This window comes from Camelus bactrianus, chromosome 13, assembly GCF_048773025.1.
Source record: "Camelus bactrianus isolate YW-2024 breed Bactrian camel chromosome 13, ASM4877302v1, whole genome shotgun sequence".
In the NCBI taxonomy this organism is placed as follows: domain Eukaryota; kingdom Metazoa; phylum Chordata; class Mammalia; order Artiodactyla; family Camelidae; genus Camelus; species Camelus bactrianus.
In genome coordinates, this window is record NC_133551.1 from 74,157,468 (window position 1) to 74,179,721 (window position 22,254).

The 22,254-nt window shown below is 54.6% G+C and overlaps 1 protein-coding gene across 2 annotated transcripts; it reads right to left on the reverse strand.

The window, feature by feature from the left end:
• Nucleotides 1-840: 840 nt before the first annotated feature.
• Nucleotides 841-20,590, reverse strand: SLC45A1 (solute carrier family 45 member 1). 2 transcript variants are annotated; one of them, XM_074377506.1, is made up of 9 exons: nt 20,473-20,590; nt 15,689-16,109; nt 15,056-15,148; nt 14,379-14,603; nt 9,276-10,015; nt 6,876-7,029; nt 5,022-5,198; nt 3,327-3,532; nt 841-1,180 (listed from the first exon to the last, which is right to left on the reverse strand). In XM_074377506.1, exons 1-9 carry the CDS (start codon nt 20,581-20,583, stop codon nt 914-916), a joined length of 2,394 nt encoding a protein of 797 aa, XP_074233607.1. In that variant the 5' UTR covers nt 20,584-20,590; the 3' UTR covers nt 841-913. The 2 variants fall into 2 exon arrangements, with proteins under 2 accessions (XP_074233607.1, XP_074233608.1); XM_074377507.1 differs by lacking the exon at nt 15,056-15,148.
• Nucleotides 20,591-22,254: the final 1,664 nt, after the last annotated feature.

A 22,254-nucleotide genomic window follows, 5' to 3' on the forward strand; every position in this document is an offset into this window, starting at 1 on the left:
GTCCAGATCCATAACCAGGCACTGGAAGATGGTGGGTGCAGGTGGCTGGGTCAAGTCCGAGGGCAGGATGGGCGCTCACCTGGCGCGCCTGCCCCACCCTCTGGAGGCTCCCGCCTTACCCGGCCTCTCGTAATCCGAGCATCTGATCCTTTGAACACACCATCCCCTTCTCCCTAGGACAGCAACCTCCCGACCCCATCACCCCATCCTCCTACCCGGCCCATGTTCTTCACAGCACTTACCTTCATCCTCAGGCCTACAGATGAGCGTGTTCTCTGTCCCCCTCCTCTCCTGTCAGCTCCCTGGGGGCAGAGACTTGCTCACAGCTGGATCCCCAGCACCTACCACTGCCTGCCACCCCCAGGGCACTGCTGGGTGTCTCTTGGGTGGATGGGTGGACGTGTCGCTGGCTGGCCAGATATAAGGATGGATGGCTGGACGGCTGGATGGATGGCTGAGAGAATGAGTGAGTGAATGAGGCCTTCTGACCCAAAAGCACTGTAAGCTCTAACTATTCTGGGCTGCAACGTACAGTTAGACAAGGCTTCCTCCGCCCAGCACTGTGGACACGCGGGGCCGGGTAGCTGCTGTGGGTGGCTGCCCTGTGCTCTGGGGGCCGTTTTCAGCACCGTGGGCGGCAGCGGCCCCCCCCCCCCCCCGCAGCCGTGCCTACGGAGAATAACTTCAGACGCTGCCAAGGGTCTTCAGGGTGGGAGGTGGGGGTGGGAGGGGCTGCAGAGCGGCAGCCGGCTCTGCACACGTGCACCAGCGATCCTCGCAGCCCCTCCCGTGACCTCTCACCCCTCGGGGGAGCCACGACTGGAAACCGCGGGCTTTGCTGCTGCCCTTTATTGTTTGATCACATAGTTAAACCCCTTGGTTTTCGGCGGCCCGCCTGCCCCAGACCCGGGCGTCAGACGTTCAGCAGGAGCGGCCGGTGCTCCTCGGCGGCGGTGTCGCCGGGAGGGATTTCGTAAACGACGAACAGGGAGGAGTACAAGCAGCCCAGGAAGGACACCAGGCTGGAGAAGTACATCACGCCGCTGGCGCTGCCCACGGCCGCCGTTAGGGGCCCCAGCACCAGGGACACCAGGATCTGGGCCAGGAAGTACTGGCAGCTGAGCAGCGAGATGTCCACGCCCATGCCCCGCCGCGTGCCGTCCGCGCTGGACCCTGCGAACTGAGCGGGGACGGGCGTCAGCGGGCCTTCCCAGCCCGCTTGCCTCCGGGGGGCCCGGCCCCGACTTGACCCTTGTGTTCAGAGAGGACGCACAAGAAATGGAATCCATGGCCGGGCGCACGAGGCTCTCCCTGCCCATACCCACCCCCCACTCTCCCTAAAGGAAACAGCGCCCGCCTGCCCCCACACAAGCTCGTCCCCTTTCTTAACCCTTGTCGCCACAAGGCCTGCCACACGTCACCCACCAGAGATCCAGGCACCGTCTGCAGCACCGGGCCCTCTAGCCCCGGCTCCACCTGGGACACATCACTCTCCCTCCATCCTCACCCATGACCCCTGGGGGCCCCGGGGGTGCTGGTGGAACGTGGTCTTGGAGCAGAGCTGCCAGGGCGGTGGGAGTGAGTCTGCCCCCTGTGTGGGCCACCCTCACCCACAGACTGCTGCTGGGCACGCCCAGGGGCCAGCACGGCCGGGTCCTGTGTGCAGATGTAACTGTGGCCACCTCTGGGATGCTGCTGGACACCCCCCGGGGCTGTGTCCCCACGAACTCTGTGAACTGGGAGGACACGGTGAACCCTGAGCCCGCAGCCCAGCAGGGACCAGGAGGAACCCGTGTGTGCAGGAGCCTCAACAGGCAACAGAGGCCAGAGCTTCTGGTCAGCTCCAACCCAACCCGGGTGGAGTGGCCCGAGGCCCTGGGTCCCCTCCCACGGGGCAGGGCAGCCCTTCGCCAAAGACCAGCCCATCCGTGTGTCCCGGGGAAGGGGTCTCCAGGCTGCAGGGAGCCGACAAGGGGGCAGTGACACTCAGGTCGCCTGCAGGGCTCACAGGGCCACTGCCTCAGCACCACCCTTGGGGAGGATCAGCCGGTGACCACACTATGTCCCAGGGACGTCGGGGCCGGTGGCTGCAGCAGCTGCGGCTCCAGGCCACTTGACTTTTTGTAAAAACCACTGTCTTCAGGCTGCCTGGCTGGGCTCAGAGCCTCCAAACTCCTTCAGACAAATCAGGGCACCGCCCGGGGCCGGGGCTGTGGGAGGCGATGGAGGCCCAGAGTTAAAGGGGCAGGAGCGGGGGTGTGGCTCAGTGGCAGAGCATGTGCTTAGCATGCATGAGGTCCTGGGTTCAGTCCCCAGTACCTCCATTAAAAGAAAAAAAAAAGATTTGAATCCAAAGTTAAAGTGTCTTTGAGAAAGCCGGTTATCAAGGTGGTCTTTGAATGTAGTATTTTAAAATCTCAAAGTTACTGCCACACATCAATGATGGGGACGTTATTTGGCCACAAGATGGGGTGAGGCAGGGACCCATGCTCCACGTGGATGAACCGTGACAATGTGAGGCAGGGAGGAGCCAGACACAAAAGGCCACGGATCATCTGGTCCCACTGATGAGACATGCCCAGGACAGGCAAGTGCGCGGACACAGAGATCAGCGGCTGCCGGGGGCTGGGGAGGGGAGAGGAGGACTGGAGGGTGATGGCTAATGGGTAGGGGCTTCTTTTCGGGGTGACGAGAGTGTTCTAGAATTGATGGTGGCGATGGTCCCCCACCCCTGTGAATACACTGACAGCCACCAAGCTGTCACCCGAAATGGCTGAATGTGCAGTGTTGGGGTGAATTCTGCCCCAATAAAGCTGTTCAAGGAAAGTCATGCTGAGCGAAATGCCAGCATTCTACACGAAGACAGGCTCCGTATTCCTGACTCCCCCCCAGCCCCGAGACCTGGGTGGCCCTGTCCCTCGTCCTGTCTTCACTTCAGGATGGGCTCTGGGCGTTGATTCTCATTTTCACAGATACCGTGTTGACATATTATCATTGATCCTGATTGCTGAGCTTCTGGTGCTGTAGGTGAGAGCCTCCCGCCCTCCCTCCCTCCCCTGAGGCTCCGTACTCACAGGTGGCCCCGAAGCCTGGCAGATGGGACCCGCGGGGGGGGCCACCCCCTCCGCCCTCCCCACCGCCCAGCTCCCTGGGTGGGCAGCTACCTGCCCGGGTTCACGCTCTGCTGATGCTTCCCGGTAATGTGCACGCTCGAACGCGGCCCACGAGCCGTGCAGCGGGTCCGGGGACCCTGCCCCCGTGGAGTTGCTCCCAAAGCTGGGCGGTGCCCTTTTCGGGGACCCGAAGCCATTAAGCGGGGCACTGACCTGCCTGCTGTGGTAGTAGTCACACAGCAGCGAGTAGGGCAGAGTGCACAGCGTGGAGAACAGGACCCCGTAGGTGATGCAGAGGGACAGGACCACGTAGAGGTTCCTGGACAGGGTGGCCAGCCCGGTCCCCAGGCCGAAGGCCAGGTAGGCGATGAAGTACAGCGTGCGGACACTCAGGTGCTCTTCCAGCTTCTCCAGAATAGCTGCGGGCCAGATGGGAGGGTGAGCGGCGCCCCATCCCGAGGCAGCGGCCACCTTCTCCAGGCTGACTCTGGGGCTGGCAGGCAGCTTGCCCTTGGCCTGGAGACCCACGCAGGGGCCCAGGGGAGCAGGGGGACCTCTGTCTGGCAGCTCAGACTCCACACCATGCCCCTCTCAGCATCAAATGCCCCAGCCGTGGGAGAACCCGGCACCCAGGGCCCCGGGGTCAGCCAGGGAGAGCCAAGAGCTTCTTTCTTAAGACGGTCCCCCCACCCCCCCCACAAGAGTCCTGGTCCTGGACTGTGGCGCTGGAACTCACTAACAGGCTAGAAACACAGCCGGGGGCCGCGGTCCCCAGCTCTCAGGATGGGTCCGGCCGGCAGTCTGTTTTTGTACCGCCTGGAGCTAAGAATGGTTTTTATATTTTTAAATAGTCAAAACACATCCAGAGAAGACAAATACTGTGGCACATGAAAATGACACCAAATTCAAAATCATCAGCTGTGGGAGAAGGGCAAGAAAATGTAGGTTACTTCTCTCATTCTTTTTAGGATGTGTTTGAGCCTGAATGACTACCAGTCTAAAGCAAATGTAAGGGGTTAACATTCTTGAAAAACAGGATAACCACAAATCAAAAACATACAAGAGTCACAGAAACCAAGAAGAAAAGAAATCAAGCTAATACAAAAGAAAACGATCAAACTACAAAAGGAAAAACAAAAAGAAAAAGAAAGGAACAAATCCCTGTGACGCTGAGTGACATGCTGCTGGAACTCGGCCACGTGCATACGCCACGTCTCAGCCACCGCGGTTTCTGAGCCTCTGGGGCAGCACCAGTTGCCCCAGTGGAGCTTGTGGCCTAAAAGGCCAAAGGGTGGACTCGGGGGCCTTGTACAGAAAAGGTGGGGGGCCCCTGAGATGAAGTTTGCAGGCTGCACACCACCAGGCAGGCTCCCCACTGGACGCCCCAGGAACCAGCAGGAATTCAGCACAGCATCCCTGTGTCTGTGGTCACCCCGGGTGAAACCTCAGGGTCACCCTGGACTCCGTCCCGGCCCACCCCACGTGCTCCACGATCTCACTCCACTGGCCCCTGTGGTCTCACCTGCACCCTCCCCACTCCGGTCCCTCTTGGGGAAGGACTGGGGAGGTGGGGGTGGCCTCACGGTTCATCCCTGGGCCTCTACTTGGCCCTGACTCACCAGTCTGGCCCTCTCTGCCCAGCAGCTTGCTCAGGTCTGGACACACGCCCGGTCCCCACCCGGCCCTGCCCCGCCACCCAGCACAGGGCAGTGCGCCCAGCTAACCCCCTGCAGGTCACTGAATAACAGAGAAAAAGACAGTGCTCTCTCTCCCCCCGAATTGGGACGCCGTGTCTGCAGCTGTAAAGACACAACCTTCCCTCACTGACCGTCCTCCACCCCCCGCCCCCGGCCAGGGCCGTTATCACCCCCACGAGGTCGCCGCCCCGCTGCGCCGGACGCCGGGTACCTGAGTAGAAGGCGGCGCTGAAGGCGTAGATGCACATGCCCCAGCAGCCCATGGTGACGCCGCTGTTGTACTTCTGATACGCTTCCGACGTGTGCGGGGCCTTGGGGTCGCCCTGAAATACCACCTCGCCCATGAAGTCCGTGTAGAAGAGCAGCAACCCCTCGAAGGAGAGCCACCCTGGGAAGGGAGAAGGGCCCGTGACCGGGGGCAGGCGCGGGCGCACGGCCCCGCCTCAGCCAGCAGCACATGCGTTTGACCGGTGATCAAAGTCGACTCATAGATTCAAAACTTAAACAAATGATCTTTTGGGTGTTTGAGATTTGCAGATGTTAACCTCTCTCTCTATAAAATAGATTAAAAAAACAAATTTCTTCTGTCCAGCACAGGGAACTATATTCAACATCTTGCAATAGCCTTAAATGAAAAAGAATATGAAAATGAGTGTGTGTATATATACGCATGACTGGGACACTGTGCTGTACACCAGAAATGGATACACTGTAACTGACTGTACTTCAGTTAAAAAATATGAAAACGAAAAAAACCAAAACCAAACAAACCAAAAAAAGAAGAGGCGACCTGTAGCTTCACCACCCAGAGAAGACTTTACCTGTTAAAATTTTGTAGGTTTCCTCCCTGCCTTTTGAAAAGTAAATACATATTCTAACAGGCTCTGTTGCGTGAAGGTTTTGTGTTCTGTTCTCTCTGAACGTTATTGCCATGAGGAGAGGGAGCCCCCCACCTCCTTGTCCTCTTCTTCAGGGGAGACAAAGTCTGTGGGAGGGGCTCCAGCCACAGGGCAGGGGAGGGGTCGCCTGCTTACGGGGGGGGGGGCACATTAGGGAGTGAAAGTGTGGATGCAGATCAACCTGCTCTGTTACCGAGAAAACCGCAGCGCTCCCGCCTCTGACTTGCGAGCCAATTTCCTCTCTGACAGAGGAAGGAGGTGGGGTTTACTTGGCCTCTTGAACCCCAATAATGATCATGCCTGCTTCTTACGCTGTTAAAAATTCTTAAACAGCCTCATTTCAATGGCAGTAAACGATTTCACAATGTGGAGACCCCCTAATATATTTACCCCGACTCCCACTGTGGGACACTCACACCTTCCCAACTCCTCAGGCTTCGGCTATTATAAGTCACACTGTGATAAGCACCCCGCACATGTAATCCTGATGCAACCCCCTACTGCATCCTGGCACAGAACGCCACATAGGAACACTGGGGTAACAGTTACGGGCGTTTCTGAGATTCTTGCTTGTGTTGCCAAACTGGCTTCCAGAAAGTCATTCTGGTGTGCATCCCGCAGTGCTCGAGAGCCCCGGATTATCTCCGATTCTCAAAGATCCTCAGATGTTCAGCAACCCAACAGCAAAGAGATGTCAAAGGCAATGAAATGTACATTGGGGCTTTTCAGTCCTGAACGGAGGCAGGGCCTGTGAACCTGAGACCAGCCCCAGACGTATGTACCAGACGGACGGACGTGTCTGCCTGTGGCTCTGTCTCAGCTCTAAGGGGGAGATGGCGGCAGGGCCCACTCCCACCGGTGGGGAAGGGCCATCCCTCCCTTAACTGCGAGTTGCTGGAAGAGCTCTTGGTCCTGAGGCCCCGGGCTCCGCGGAGACCCAGGTGTCCGGCCGCGGGAGGAGGCTGCTCTCAGGAACACCTGGTTTACTCTGGGGCTGCCGCGAGCAGGCACCTCTCCGGCTTCTCCTGGAGCAAAGCCCTCCGGTCCCCCCACCAGCCTCTGGGAAGTGGGGGTCCGGGATCCCGAGCCCCGGGCGGGAACCCCCACCCCCACGCAGGGCCGCCCGAGCGGGACGGGACACGCAGGAGGCTTTGCCGGGAGCTCACCCAGGAAGTGGTTGACGCAGAGGTGGCGCAGGGCCCTGGGCATGTTGCAGATGGTGACACAGAGGTGCCTCACGGACAGAGGCCGCCCCGTGGGCTCACCGGAGCCCGTCAGCTGGCTCTCGTATTTCACACCATTCAGTAAAATATTTGCCACCTGTAAGGGAAGCCCCAAAAGTCCCTGGTCAGAGCATCCAACCCCGGCTTCCCCACCCTGCAGAAGTGTGTCTTTTGCTCCCGTGAGAAAGTCAATCGGAGATGCAGACCCAGAAGCTGTGAAGGTTTGCCTTCCTGGACGGTGTTAACGGGGCCCCAGCACCACCCAAAGGAGAGAAGGGCTCCAGCTCATCCCTGCAGTGACGGGAGCAGCGGAGAATCGAGTCTCCCTCCTGTGCCGGCCTTCTGGCCATAGGGAGGAAGTTTGTACTTTGCCAAATGTGAAATGCAGTTGAAAGAAAAGAAATACGGGTCAGTTCAACTCAGAGCATGATGAAGCCTGTCTTTTCCATAAGAAAGGATGTAAAAGACTGATTTGAAGGTGATTTGGGGTCTGTTCAAACTTCTCTCTGGACACGTGGACTCCTATCTACACTGGGGTTAGGGCGGCCAAGGGAGCAGGTGCAGGGCATGACGGCGAAGGCTCGCCATGCGCCCAGACGGCCCAGTGTCACCGGCAAGGGAACTGGACCCAGCAGGGCTCAGGGGCAACGTTCCATTGACAAATACGCTCACACGTCGCTTAGCTGCCTCTTCCCGGAATCTCGAGGCCCCTTTGCAGACACCAGGCAGGTGAACGAATCACTTTGGAAGGCAGATGCCTCCAGAGAAGAGACAGCACCTTACTCTGGCTCCACGGGGGAGCGGCACCTGGATGTTCCGGATGGGAATGTTAAAAGGACGGAAACAGCCCAGATGCTGGCTCCCAGGGGAGCCGTGTCAACAGAGCCTGTCACCCATGGCTGCCCGAGGGAGACTTAAACTGACACCTACGTCCCCACTGAGCCTGGATGTATTATATTTAGCTCAAGGTTTTCACTTTCCTCAAAGAACTGATTCGAGAATGGAAATTTTTAAAGAGATTTAAAAGAGATATTCAACCATAATCTAACAACTGTGTCTGGAAGCCAGATGGAATTTTTGGAAACAGGACAGGATGACTGGTACTGACAAAAGGCTCGAGGAACTCACTGCTCTGGTGTCATCAAGGACTGTGCGCTTGGCTCGAGCAGTTAGAGAAACCGCTTTCCTTTGCCAATGATGGGATTTCCTAACCCTCCAGTGATCTCTGGTTCTTCAAACGCTTTCCAGATCAGAGCTCATGGTGCTGCCCGTGGGGGCCCGAGGACTTCCCTGCAGGACTGGAGCCTACCTTTGCAGAGTGCCTCCTCAAAGTGAGACGACACGGACCCGAAGATGCGATAAAAGTGGCACTAAGACTGGCTGGCAGTAACGCGAAGGAGGCATGGTCGTGCTTAAGAATCTAACAAGGAGGAGAACACGGGCAGCCACCTCCACATGTCTCCGAGCGGCCCCCCACAAAATCAGGGGGTCCCTTGGGGGGATACGCGACAGATGTGTCCAAGGGGTGTGGCCAGGGCACCTGCCCCCAGAACTGCCGCCCCCCCCCCCCGTGGGAGCCTGTGCAGGTTGAACACGGGTCACAGATTCCTGCTCAGGAAGCTCCAAGCACCCTGGACGCCCCCGAGGGCAGGTGGGCCGTAGAACCCTTACCTCTGCTTTAAATGAGAGAATAACTCCCTTTTATTTAAAGTAACCTCTTCCAGATCACGGACTCTGAAACAACCCAGATCCCATGTATCAGCTCATGGCCTTTTGGTCAGTCTGGCCTATACGGCATACACCACCAGCAGCCTTTCCGGAAGACGGTCTGTCTTCCCAGAACATGCTGGTGCCTTTGAAGATCCAGAGTTTTGACAGCCTCTGGGCTGGTTGGTTAAGGTTGCCCACCCGGAGAGGGAGGTGGGGAGGACGGAGGCCCTGGAAACATCTGCCTGGGCTCATCAGGAAGACAGTTTGGTTGGCACTGGGCGCATGTAGCCAAAATGGGCTGTGGACATGGTGGGGGGGAGACCAGAAGCGACCGAAATGGGTCGGATGCTGCAACAGACTCACGGCAGGCAAACGCAAGGGTGTTTACAAGTACCTGCCCTGCGCCGCCCAGCTCCCAGCAGAGGCCTGGGTGGCGCCCTCTGGGCTCACGGTGGGCACAGACTCCTCCACCGACCCTGGGTAAGGATGTGAGGTGAGGGTGTCCTGGGGCTTGTCTCTTTAGACCCAGGTCCTTCCTGACGGACGTCATCTAGATGGGCTGGCAATCTCCCTCCCAGCCATCTAATTGATGGGGGGCGGTGGCGCACGGTGCCCTCCCACATTTGCTTTTACCTGTTGACTGAAGGTCACATTCCTTCTCCTGCTGGTGTCGGGGCCTCCTCCTCCGGCCGCATCTGGAATGGCCAGGGTCTGGGGTCTCTTCAGGATCCCAGCCGACCGCGGCTTGGACGTGTCCAGGGAGCCCACCCTCAGCACGTCGCCGTCCAGGCCGGCGGCCAGGGCGGCCTCCCGCCTCTCCCCGAGGCCGCGCTCCTGGCGGTAGAAGCTGTCGGGGGCCCGGGGGAAGCTGACGCTGATGGGCTGTCTGGGGACACTGCTGGGGATGGCCAGGTAGCTGTCGGGGCCGCCCGTGAAACAGTCAATGAGGACGCTGTCTATGTTGGACGTGGCGAAGGATGAGGCGAACTCGTTGATGCCGGTCAGGGAGCTGTCCCTGCTGATGAAGCTGCCGTACTTGGGCGTGAGGGGGCTGAGCGGGGAGATGGGGCTGGAGAAGCTGGCGTACAGGCTGCTGGCCGCGTGGCAGGGGAGGGTCTGGCCAGTGCCCTCCTCGCACAGGACGGGCGGGGAGGGGGGCAGCGGGAGGCTGGGGCTCTTCATGGCCGTCCTCTTCTCGCCCGGGGGCCTCAGGGGCCTCTCGGGGATGCTGACCAGGGTCAGGACGGTGGTGATGCTCAGGGTGACCGCCGTGAAGATGTAGATGACCCTCAGCTGCCCGCCCAGGGCTCTCCCGAAGCTGGTTTTGTCCCAGTGGATCCCCCCGACCACATATCCGAACCCTCCTCCGAGGCCTGGGGAGAGAAGCAGGGGTCAACGCCCGCGCAGGCAGGGAAGAAAGCCTGGAGGAAGGCGTTCCCTCCTTACCTGACTCGCAAAATCTACTCCAAGGACCGAGATGTCCCACCCACTCCCCATAACACAAAGGAGAAGAGAATAGGGCTCTGGGGGGCCCCTGCTCTCGAGGGCTGCCTCCTGGGGCCTGATAACTGCCTGCTCACATTCTCTTCCCCTTTTACATGGCCTTTTAGAAATACCAAAAATGAGCGTCGACACCAGGTCACCTCTCCCATTCCAGGACCCACTGCCCCCAACGTCAACGCTGCGTTAGCAGGGGCGACCTCGTCCCCAGCACGTGGACCACTGCACGATACACCCGGGAGTTTGCACAGCCGTGCTGGTCTTGCTCACCTGGTGACACCGTCCTTGGGCACAACCACCATTAAGAAAGTCACCCCTAGCGGGTCACCCCAGTGGCCGGCTTTCCGGGCCATCGAGCCATCGGGAACCACAGAGCTGGAGGAACCTGGTTCTTTCCTTGGTTCTCACTCACTGACTCCACGGCCTCAGGGACCCGGCCAACGCCAGCGGCTCACGCAGCACAACGTAAAAACGCGGGTGAGGTCTCATTGCTCCCAGCCAGGGGTCACCGACATTCTCACCTCCAGAACGTGCTGCTTCCTCCTGCCCAGCGCGGAGCTTCCAGCCGCGAGTGCAAGGCCCGGCGGCCCCCGAGCCCTGCCCGCCCAGCCCCTTCGCCGCTCGAAGCAGCTGATGGGCTTCTATTTTTGGGTCCAGCTGTAGTTTGACCAGGCTCCTGGCGGGGAGGCGCCTGCTCTCAGCTTGGTCCTGGTGATGCAGAGAAGCCTGCATCTCTCCGGCACCTGCCCTCCGCTTGGGGAGACCCGGGAGTATCAGAGGTTGACCTTGGACAGAATCGTCTATGGAAAGGCCTGGGCTTGGACCCAACCTTCTGCATGTCCCTCGGTGGGACATGACCCTGAATCTAGTTATTCAGTGGTTCCTCTGTAGAGCTTCCTTCACCCAGACTGTCCTCACCGGCCTTTAACCTCATGTCCACAGCCCCCATCCCCAATTATTCTTAACTTTCTACGTTCATGGTCCTAATTAGCTCCCCCCACCCCTTTGGAAGAAAACAATTGCTATTTTGTGACCCTCAATCACAGTCAAATTTGAGAGAACTTGATTATTTTTTTTAATGATTGAAGTGATAACCAAACATTGACTCAACAACAAAGAAACAAACAACCTGATTCAAAAAACAGGCAAAGGACCTGACTAGACATTTCTCCAGTGACATAATGAACAGCCAGCGAGCACATGAAAAGATGCTCAGCTTCACTGATCATTAGGGAGATGTCAATCAAAGCCATGACGAGACATCACTTCACGTCCATTAGGACCGCTACTATCAGAAAACCAAAAACCAAGCCAACAAAAAGCCCAGAAGACAATAAGCTGGTAAGGATGTGGAGAAACTGGAACCTTTGTTCTGTGCTGGTGGGAATGTAAAATGGTGCAGCTGCTGTGAAAAACAGTATGAAGTATCCTCAAAAATTTTTAAAAAACAGGATTATCATATGACCCAGTAATCCTACTTCTGGCTATAGACCCAAAAGAACTGAAAGCAGGGTCTCCAAGAGAGATTTGCACACCCGCGTTTACGACAGCGTCATTCACAACAGCCAAAGGTGGAAACAACACGTGTCCATCAAAGGATGAATGGATAAGCAAAGTGTAGTCTGTAAAAGCAATGAAATATTATTATTCAGTCTTAAAAAGGTAGGAATTCTAACACATGCGACAACATGGATGAACCGTCACGACATCATACTCAGCGAAATAAGCCAGTCACAAAAACAAACACTGCTCGATTTTGCTCACATGGGGTACTTAGAGTAGCCAAATTCATAGAGACAGAAAATAGAATGATGGTTGTCCAGGACTGTGGGGAGGAGAGATTGGGGAGTTATTATTTCATGGTTATAGCGTTTCAGTTTTACAAGATGAAAAGTGGACGGGGTGATACACACAAAAGTGGATGGGGCTACATAAACAGTGCAAAAGTACTTAATACCACAGAACTGTGCACTTAAAAATCATTAAGATGGGGGACGGGTATAGCTCAGTGTAGAGAGCATGCTCAGCATGCACAAGGTCCTGGGTTCAATCCCCAGTGTCTCCATTAAAAAAAAAAAACGGTTATGAAGATAAACTTAATGTGTATTTTAACACAATTTTAGAAAAGGAAAAAGAAAGATACACTACAGAAGAGTGCAGATCTGCCTATTCTTATGATGGGACTACATTCTGGTAAGCCCAGCCTAAATTGGAAATACTGGAAGTTGAAGATGCATTTAATACACCTAACCTACCAAACGGCACAGCTGCGCCTCGCCTGCCTAGGATGTGCTCAGAACACACCCATCAGTCTACAGTTGGGCAAAATCATGGAACTCAAAGCCTACTGTATGACCAGGTGTTGACCGTCTCATGTCATTCATGGAACACGGTCCTGAAAGTGAAGGGCAGACCTGTCTGAGGGCAGGATGGTCGGCAGGCTGGTTGTGGACCCTCGTCACACTAGTGATTGTGGGCCGACTGGGAGCCCAGCATCACAAGAGAGGACCCAACGGCATGTCTCTAGCCCAGGAGAAGATCAAAAACCAAAGCTGAAAGTAAAGTTTCTACTGAATGTGCACAGCTTTTGCAATACAGTAAAGGCAGAAAAATCATTACGTCAAACCCATAAGCTGGGGGCTGTCTACAGAAGATAAAAAAACGAATTCCTTCTTCCTACCCTCCAAACCCCTGCCTGGCTGAGACCCAGGCAGACGTTCCCTGGGCCCACATCCATCCAGGTGTGTAATTAGAGAGCCATGAACAATGGCATTTTCTAGAAGAAGCAACTGAGGCTTGGGGAAGTCAAGCAGGTGCCCGAAGCCCCACAAAGAACAGGAGGAAAAGGCCAAAACCGACTCCGGGTTTCAGCTCTGAGAGGCCCTGCATCTCGCCACCGGGCACCCCCCAACCCGCCTCTTCACTCAGGTCCCGCCCACGGCTTGTGGCGTCTTTCCCTTGATTTGCAGAGATCTTCCCCCTTGCTGTTTTAAACGAGATTGTTTACTTCCACTATATTTTGTAACAAGATAAGTGTTTTATATGCAAACACTGCAAACACCAGAGGTATTGATTTTCATATAACACTTTGAAAACCAAACACCATACTGAATTCTCTTACTGTTTTGCAACTAATTATCTTGCAGGTTTCACATGTACAATCACAGAGGCCACTGGGGATGGTTCTCACCCTCCACACCTGGTGTTTATTTCTATGTCTAATCACTTCGGCTCTGTGGGCTCGGTGCTCACTCCTGCCTCGTTCCTGACTTCCACGGGAACGTTTCTCGTGCCGGGTATTAGTGCAGCACAGGGGTGTGAGTGTGAGTGTGTGTGTGTGTGTAACCGCGCGTGCACATACACACACACAGTCAATTATCATTATTCACGGATTCCATATTTTGAATTTAATCTCACTAAAATGGATTGTAACCCTAATAAACACACATGTAATACGCAATCATTCTCGGAGACGTGCAGAACGCAAACATTTTCAGTCGCCCAACACGCACGGTCCCGGCTGAGTGATGTTCTGCCTTCTTGTTCCAACTCTCACACTGTAAACAACCGTCCCTTTTTGCAGTCTACATGGTGCGACATTTTTGTGCTTGTTTGGGGTGACATCGCTGTTTAAAATGGCCCCCAAGTGTGGTGCCGACAGACCAACCCCCAGCAGCCCGTGATGTGCCTTAAGGGGAAAAAAGGTGAGTCAGATGAGCTGTGCTCAGGCTCGAGTTACAGTCCTGTCGGCCGTGAGTTCAACAGTAACGGATCCGTGACGCACACTAAATAAGGCGTCTCTAAGCAGAAACACACCAAACAAGGTCACGTGCTGATCGGGGGGTGAAAGCGATGCGACAAGACACTTGCAGGAACCTGACTCTGGACGTCTCCGAGGGGCCACGACGGGGTTGGCTAATTCAGGGCCCCCTCTAGACTGTCTACAAAAGTACCGAGACGCAACTATGTATAACCTACATGTGGTTATACACACACAGAGTTACATGCACACATATATACACATACATACATTACATATGTAATATTGCACACATATATACGTACACACACATATGCAATGTATATAATATGTACATTATATATAATATATGCATATAATATATATGTATACATATTATAATATGTAATACATATATATCGTTTGAGACAGGCACTTTCAATCACGTCGGTGTTCACCTACAGCCTTGAAGTTCGCCCCTGCTGACGGAGCCTTACCTGCCAGGAGGGCGTGGATGTTCAGGCCGCGGTCCTGGTCGGCGGGGCTGCACACGTCCATCATGTAGGCGTGGCTGGGGTTGTCGGCCGAGTCGGCGCTGAAGTCCATCAGCACGACGCCGCACACGGTGAAGAGGATGCCCCACTTGTGGTCGCTGGCCGTGTCGGCCAGCGCCGTGCCGATGTCCCTGCCGTTGAGCAGGAGGGAGAGGCCCAGCAACGCCCCTGGAGACGGAGAACCAAGTCACCTGAGGAGACGCAGACCCGCTGTCCCCGGCGGCCACCACTTCAGGCTAGAATCTTTAGGGCCCCGAGAATTCCTTTGTAATCAAACCTCAAGCAGAGCCTGTTGGAAAAGCCACATGCAGACTCCCTATATATATATATATATATTTTTTTTTGATGCTCAGATCAGAGTTTTTATTTTACCAAGCAGAGCAGGGATGACATACATTTTATTAAGTAGTTTTAAAAAATGATCAAAGTGAGCTATTTTCACAGTGAACTCGGGCCAGGCTACAGGGTGCTCCCCACCATCATGCCAGTGAAATGATCTCGGTAACTGTTTTGGTCAACACTCTTTGAAATTTTCCTAAGAGGAAGCAGTTGGGGACTTTTCCCTTTCTCTCTCTCTCTTTTTTTTTTTTCCGTTTTATTTCAATTCCAAAACAACAGACCTATAGCCAGGACAAGAATGAAAGGGCGTCTCCTTCCAAACCTTGAGGTACACCGGTCACTCCAAGCACCCAACAATGGCTGCAGTAGGAATCCTGAAACAGAGCAGGCCAGCGGTCACTGCTGGGGTCCCCCCGGGACACAGGGGCCAGCACTGAGCATCATCAGATTCCTGAAACACCTGCACTCAGACGTCCCCAGGGCATCAGAAGAACATGGTGATGAAACTCGAGATTCAGCACCAAAACCCTAAGCCAGAAAACGAAAGCTAAACAGACTCTTGGAATCACTCAGCTTCTCCTTAGGTTTTACACTCAGGCTCCTGTAAGGCATGAAGCGGCCACGACCTTTCTGGGAACCCAAGAAACCCCAGGGCCTCCCACCCAAACCGCACCAGGCTGTGTTGCGTGGACCCGCTAACCGCAGCTTGGCACAGGATGGTGGAGTCCTTGGGGTCTGCTGAGCTCCGGGCCTGCAGCCTGGTGTAGACAAACTCACTTGAAATACGGGGTCTGACCGGCCGTATCTGTGCTTTCCTACAAGTGCACGCTGATGAGGGGACGGACCCCGGGGGACCCTTCCGGAGGCCGGCAGCTAGGTGGGTGGGGAGGGGGCGCCGGGGGGGGGGTGCTCACCGAGGATGGGGCTGACGAACCACACCAGGCTGTACAGCTGGTCGGGCAGGCCCATTTGCAGGAGCACCGGCGTCACGTACGCCGTCTCCATGGCGTAGCTGAACTCGATGCCGAAGAGGATGCAGCCGTTGAAGAGCAGCTCCCGGAAGGACCGCTGTGGGTGCAGGTCCCCGAAGTCCACCAGCTCGATTGGACACGGGGTGTTGGGGGGCGGGGGCGGCGAGGGCCGGATGCACTTCCTCCTCTTGGGGTGGCGTTTGAAGTTGTTGGCCCGGTGGCTGATGTGCTGGGTCACGGACCCCGCGTAGCCGGCGAAGGGAGGCTTCCAGAAGTCCTGAGGGGCCAAGGCGGGGAAGAGGGCCTCTCCCGGGGGGGCGCTGCTCGCCGCGGGGATCATCGTAGGGGGCGCCGCTGGGTGCTCCTGCGGGGAGAGCCCGGGGGCGGGGGGGGGGGGGTCACCGCCGGGGCCTCCGCCACCGGAGCGCATCTGCCCGGGTGGCTCCCCTCCCTCTCCACGTGGGGAAGGGGGGCTCACAGCCGGGGCCCTCGGCGGGAACCCCGAGCCCCCAGAGTGGAGCCTGCGGTGTGGATGGTGTTGCTGGGCCTCTCTTTCACATCGGAGCAGCTCACCCGCCCAGGGAGACCGGAGCCCGGTACCCTCTCCCTGCTCCGAAAGGGGGCTGCGTCCTTTGGGTCCCCACACTGAGATGCAAAGGGACGGTTCCCCAGACAGGCTCTGCCAGGAGGGCCCCGCAAAGCACCATGAGGAGTGGGAGCCACCAAGAGCCCCATGGCTGCTCCCAGGTCCCGAAGGACGCCGGGCTATTTCAGGACCTGCGGCCCATTTCCAGGGCTAATTTTGCCCTTCCTTGCAGGCCCCAGGGGAGCCGGGGGTGGGGGGGACCAGGCATGGGACAGGACCCACAGCACCCTGAGTGCTTGTGTGCGGCCAGGGGACAGCCCTTCCTTCTCAGGATGGAGAGTCGCAGGGGTCACCCTCCCTAAAATGTGCGTTTACTCCGCCAGGCCCTAGGCCAGGGGGAGGGGTCTGAGCCTAAAAGCAGCTGAATGAGTTTAACTCAAGTCCTTTCCTTACAGCATCACCTGGATGAATGCATTTTCTCAGTCGAGTCTCTTTAAAGAAATATACCGAGCTGCCTGAATCCTGCTTGCCACAGACAACATGCTGAATAGGGACACTGCCCACAAATTTAAAAAAAAAAAAAAAAAAGTGAGGGCCAAAAAGAACCAGGGAGGAGTGAGAAATAGATATTCTTCCATCCTCAAATTATTTATTTGAACAATTTTTGCAACGCTGTCACCCTGGGGAGGGAATTAGCAGGTGCCCAGGCCTTCCCAGACTCTCCCCACCCTCTCTGTCCCCTACCCCCTGGGGTCTGCAATCTGTGCCTCTCGGAGACCTGCCCCTGGGCATCCGACTGTTTTCACTGCTTAGAAATTAATCTAGATTGTAAATATTAAAGGAGTGGATTCTAGCATGTTGGCCTGTGCATTTTAGCCAAGGTCAGTTTTACTAAGCACAGGAAGAGGAAAGCTCCTAAGATCAGAGGGAACGACACAGACCAAACACAAGCGGGGAAGTTCTGGGCTTGGGTTTGATCTCTGACCTAGCCCACCCCATGTGCCTACAGAAAACTGATGGCCTAAGTTTCCTATGCAGTCCGTCCTGAGAAACAGACTCTAGACCTGAGCCGACGGTCCGAGCATTGACAGGTTTTCCTACAAGAATACCTGTTATGTACCAAGATCAGTGGTAGAGGCTTCCTTTCAAAATTAGTTTTTAAGGGGGAAGGTATAGCTCATGTGGTAGAGTATATGCTTAGCATGCATGCGGTCCTGGGTTCAAGCCCCAGTACGCCCTCTAAGAATAAATAATTAAACCTAATTACCTACCCTGACTGAAAACAAATTTAAAAAATTAGTTTTTAAGCTTTAAGAATGAGACCCTTATTTCTGACACTAACTTACCATGACTGCCCTCCATCGCACTATTGCTAGTCAATAGCTTCTTTATGAATCACTCTGAAATTCCTCATCACTCCAGATTTGCATCCCAAACTCCCTCACCAGCCTACCCACTCAGGGATGGTCTTCCTTCTCTTCAGAAGACGTCAGTGGTAGAAATGATTTACTTTAGGGATGTGCCAGCAGGATTTAGAATCCACTGATCCATCCATCCACCCACCCACTCATCCACCCATCCATCCACATCCACATATCCATCCGTCCACTTACATATTCACACACCCATCCTCTAATCTACCCATCTACCCACCCACTCTTCCAAATATCCATCCATCCATTTATCCATCCACTCCCCCTCCTACCCACCCATCCTCCTATGTGGCTGATTACTGAGAACTAAGACCCTGAGTTTATAGAGATAAAAGAAAATTCTTGACCTTGAGTGAGGTGAAACTGTGGAGGAAAGGCATTCTTAGCAGTGGGAGCCACCCATGTAGAGGAGCGATGGGTAACAGCTGGGCATAATGGCAGTGTGGTGGGGAGAGATGAACCCATCAGGAAGGGATTAGCTGATCAGGAAGACTTGATAAGAGATGGATTTCACACCGAGATGCCAGGGGTTGACAAAACCAGAGAATCAGTCTGCTCTCACTTCTATAAAAGGTTCATCTTGTGACTCAGAAAAATCCCATGCTCACCTCCAGAACAAGAGCAGGCGTTCCTAAGAACTATGTGGACAAGTAGCACTTCATTAAACACATAGTTCATTTATGAAGATTAGATCAAAAATTGAAAAAAAAATTGGCTAAGCATCTTGTTTATATACCTCTCGGGTCTAGTGCAGGCCCTTGTAAATAGTAAACACGCCAGAAAAATTGGCTGGTCTTGCCTTCATAAACCCAGGTGGTTGTTAGCAGTCCCTGGAGCTTCACTCATTAAGATCACACAAATAGAGGACCTGCTGGAACACCAAAGAATGACTGTCTCCTTAAAAGTCAGAAGGAAGACCTTCAGCACAGGTGTGTTGGAGAGTTTGACCTGACTCTACCTGTCTGGTCACAGCCCCACCTGTGCCCCCGCGGCTAGGTCCCCCTCTGCCTCTCTACCTGCCCCTTCAGGCACGCAACGCCCCTCTTTCCCATTAGCACTTTGCCCCCATAAAGTGACCTTAAGTGCACATCCATTAGAAATCTTCCCTTTCATTTTGGAATGAAGAGCCATGGGCCCAGTCTGGAACAATTTCAGATTTCAACAGCACAGGGTGGAAGTATATTTTTGAGAAGGGGAACCTTTTGGACCCCACTTAAAAGGGACACGTAAACAGCTCATGTCTCTACCTGAGATGAGACCATTTCACCGCCACCTGCCCACCACCCCCAGCTTGAAAACACAGCCTGCAGCCTGTCCTCACAAAAGTGAGACCCTCTCACCCCCAACCTACCTCCCCTCTCCCACATCTAAACCAGAATTAAACCTGAGCTAAAACAGTCTTCACTAAGGGTTCGCCTTCAAGTTTGGGGATCAGCGTTACCACTTTTATTTAAAAATACATCTATTAAAAGCTACTCATGGATGTTTATTCTAAGAACTGTACAGTTTTGAAGGTTATAAAACCTGAAAGTGAAAGTTAAGATACTAACATAGAATTTTAATACACGAATACAAATATTCACCAGACCATCTTCATCACACTATATTATCATTTACTCAGCCCCCCAAAATATGTGCATGTTCTTGGACCCCCTAAAGTTTATATGCTGGGTCCACTGTGCTTCCAGAATACAGAGAATGTTTCAAGTAATAAATCCCTGAAATTGTGTTATGAGATGATTAAGTAGCAAATGATTAATAGAAATAAACAATGCCCATGTAATTTGAATGCTTAAAATTACCCTACTCTGAGCTCAGATCATTTCCTCATTTCTCCTCTTCTCTGTCTGAAACCAGGCTCCCACCATGAGAGTCACATGGGGCCACAGCCCTCCCCCACCCTTCCTTCTACCAAGTCTCAAAGTTAATACTTCAAAGAAATCTTCCCAGATCATTAAAGAGCTCTGTGGACTCAAAGGGATGTATTTGCTAGTTACTAAACTGTGGGCCACTTCTCCTGATCCGTGGCAATCCGGCCCCTACCTGACAACCAATTGATTCCAAAAGTCCTGATCCGACCCTTAACGAATCTGAGTTTCATTAGCAGCCGGTTCTACTTCCCTATAAAAGCTGAACAACATAAACATTTTGGTAATCCCAGAAATGACTTGAGAAGTTTTTTCTTGTCAAGGACAGAGTGAACCAAATTGCTATAACCCTCCTGTTTCAACCTCAGCATGTTACCCTTGGCAAGGAAGCACAAATCCTCCGTGCTTATCATAAAGTTAATCCTGGGATGCTCAGGGAGGTTACACCGGGGCCGCTGGCCATCCAGAGCGTTCCACCTCCCGCGAGGTGAACCGGAAGCTGATGACACCTGCCCAGGTGACCTGGGAACTGGCCTCCGGCACCCATAGCACAGAGTAAGCCTGGGGCAAATTCCAGCGTTTGCTCTCTTTCCTAGCAAAGGTGAAATAAACCTGTCACCCAGCTGCTACCCTGCTCTGGGAGGGAGAATTCTGCACTCAGGGGAGAAGATGGGGTCTCCGTTTACAGTTCAATTAATTAGACATTCAGGAAGAACAAAGGTCTCCGTGCCAACCTCCAGTCCCAGCCTGGGCACTCCGATTACCCTGGGGCCTAAGCCGCGGCGCTCCCAGCACAAAGCAAGGCAGCTGTGCGGAGGGCGCAGGAGGAAATGGAAGTACCTGTGGTTCGAGCCAGGAGGCATCCCTTTCCGAGGCCGGGCTCCTGTCAGCCCCGTGCGCAGCTCGGGTCCCGGCCCCGCCGCCCCCGGCCCGCCGCTGCTGCTGCAGCATCACCCCGCGGGGCGGGGCCGTGACGTCATGGCTGCATCTTCGCCGCCGCGGCCGGCACCCGCAGAGCATCCTTAAAGCGGCACCGCCCGCCGCGGAGGCGGCGCCGGACCCCGCGCAGGGCCCCCACGCCTCGCCAGCCGCTCATCCTCCCGAAGTTTAAAGGCCGGCAGGGTCTGCAACGAAAGCTCCAGAAACAAGCCCCCTATTACTTCCATGGGCTGAAGCATTCTTGCCTTGGCCGGCCTCTTTCTCCTCTAAAAAAAGAATTAAGATTTTATTTTACAGCTGTGTTGGTTTAAAGATGAATATTTTAATACTATATATTAAAACATTTCCCTTGATCTAAGAATTCCCCCTTTTCCCCTTTGGATTTTAAAAGAAATGAACCCATTTTCGTGGATCCTGAAAAGCATTGTGTGGTCCAGACACTGCCCACTGCACAGAATGGTTAAGTTGGCTCCACCTAGAAACATTGTTGGGGATATGGCAGTGAACAAACAGACAAAAGTTCCTGGCCCTGTGGCATGACGTTGTAGAGAGGGAGAAACACATTAAATGAGACAAATAACATAAATGTGTGTTAGAAGACAGTCACCCCCAGAGAAGGGGCTTAGGGAGTCTGGGCCTGAGGAGAGGTGGCGTTGCTGTTCACATAGGGCTGTTAATGAGTCCTCACCTAGAAGATGACATTTGAAGACTTGGACGAGGTGAGGGAGCTAGCTGTGCTGATGTCTGCGGGAAGGTCGTGCCAGGCAGCGGGAAGAGCAAGTGCAAAGGTCCTGGGGTAGGAGCTGGGTTGAATCAAATAATGACAGAGTAAAGACAGCTTGTAGTGAAGTTACAGTGCAGAAAGTGCTACTGGGGGAGACATGTGGCCCTGTGAGCATTTCTAACAGGAGGATTTGACCTCAATGGGAGGGTCGGGTGTCCTTGAGGAAGTGACACTGGAGAGGTCATTAATGCTGAGTCGGGAGGGCAGCGTGTTCCACATAGAGGGGTCAGCATGTCCAGAGACCTTGTGACAGGAGCAAGCAGGGTAAGCACAGAAATGAAGGGAGGGCAGTGAGGCTGGAATGCAGAGGTGAGTGGGAGTGGGCTGGGGTGGCAGGTTGGGCCAAGCCTGTGAGCCTCGTGGACAGCTGTCATTTTGTGGACGGCTGCCATTTTCTAAGAGTAAGGAGACACTTGATGGACCCTGTGCGGCAGAGTGGGTGACATAAATCACACTCAAATTTTGCAAAGATTGTGTAGCTCAGAGCAGAAAACAAATTACAAGGGATTAGAAGGACCAGGTGGATGCACCAGGTGGGCGCTTACAGAACTGCCCAGCTGGGACAGGATGGGGGTGATGGTGGAGGGACAGAGGCGGTGGATTGGTGAGGCATTTGGGGTTAAAACCCACAGGGCGTGGTGACAGTTTGAAAGTGGGGGGTATGGGAAGGAGGGAGGGATGGGTCAAGAAGTTTCCAGCTTGAGCACCTGGGTGAAGGCAAGGAGAGCAGGTGGGCTGGTGGGGTGTCACAGGTTGGCTTTGGGACAGGATGAGTTCCAGGGAAGTTTCAGGCGCAGAGACCATTAGAGATGGGCTTCTGGAGCTCAGAGATGATCTTTGGCAAGTCATTTGCCCACAGGAAGCCAAACTGTGGACAGCGGCATCAACAGAGAGAGACG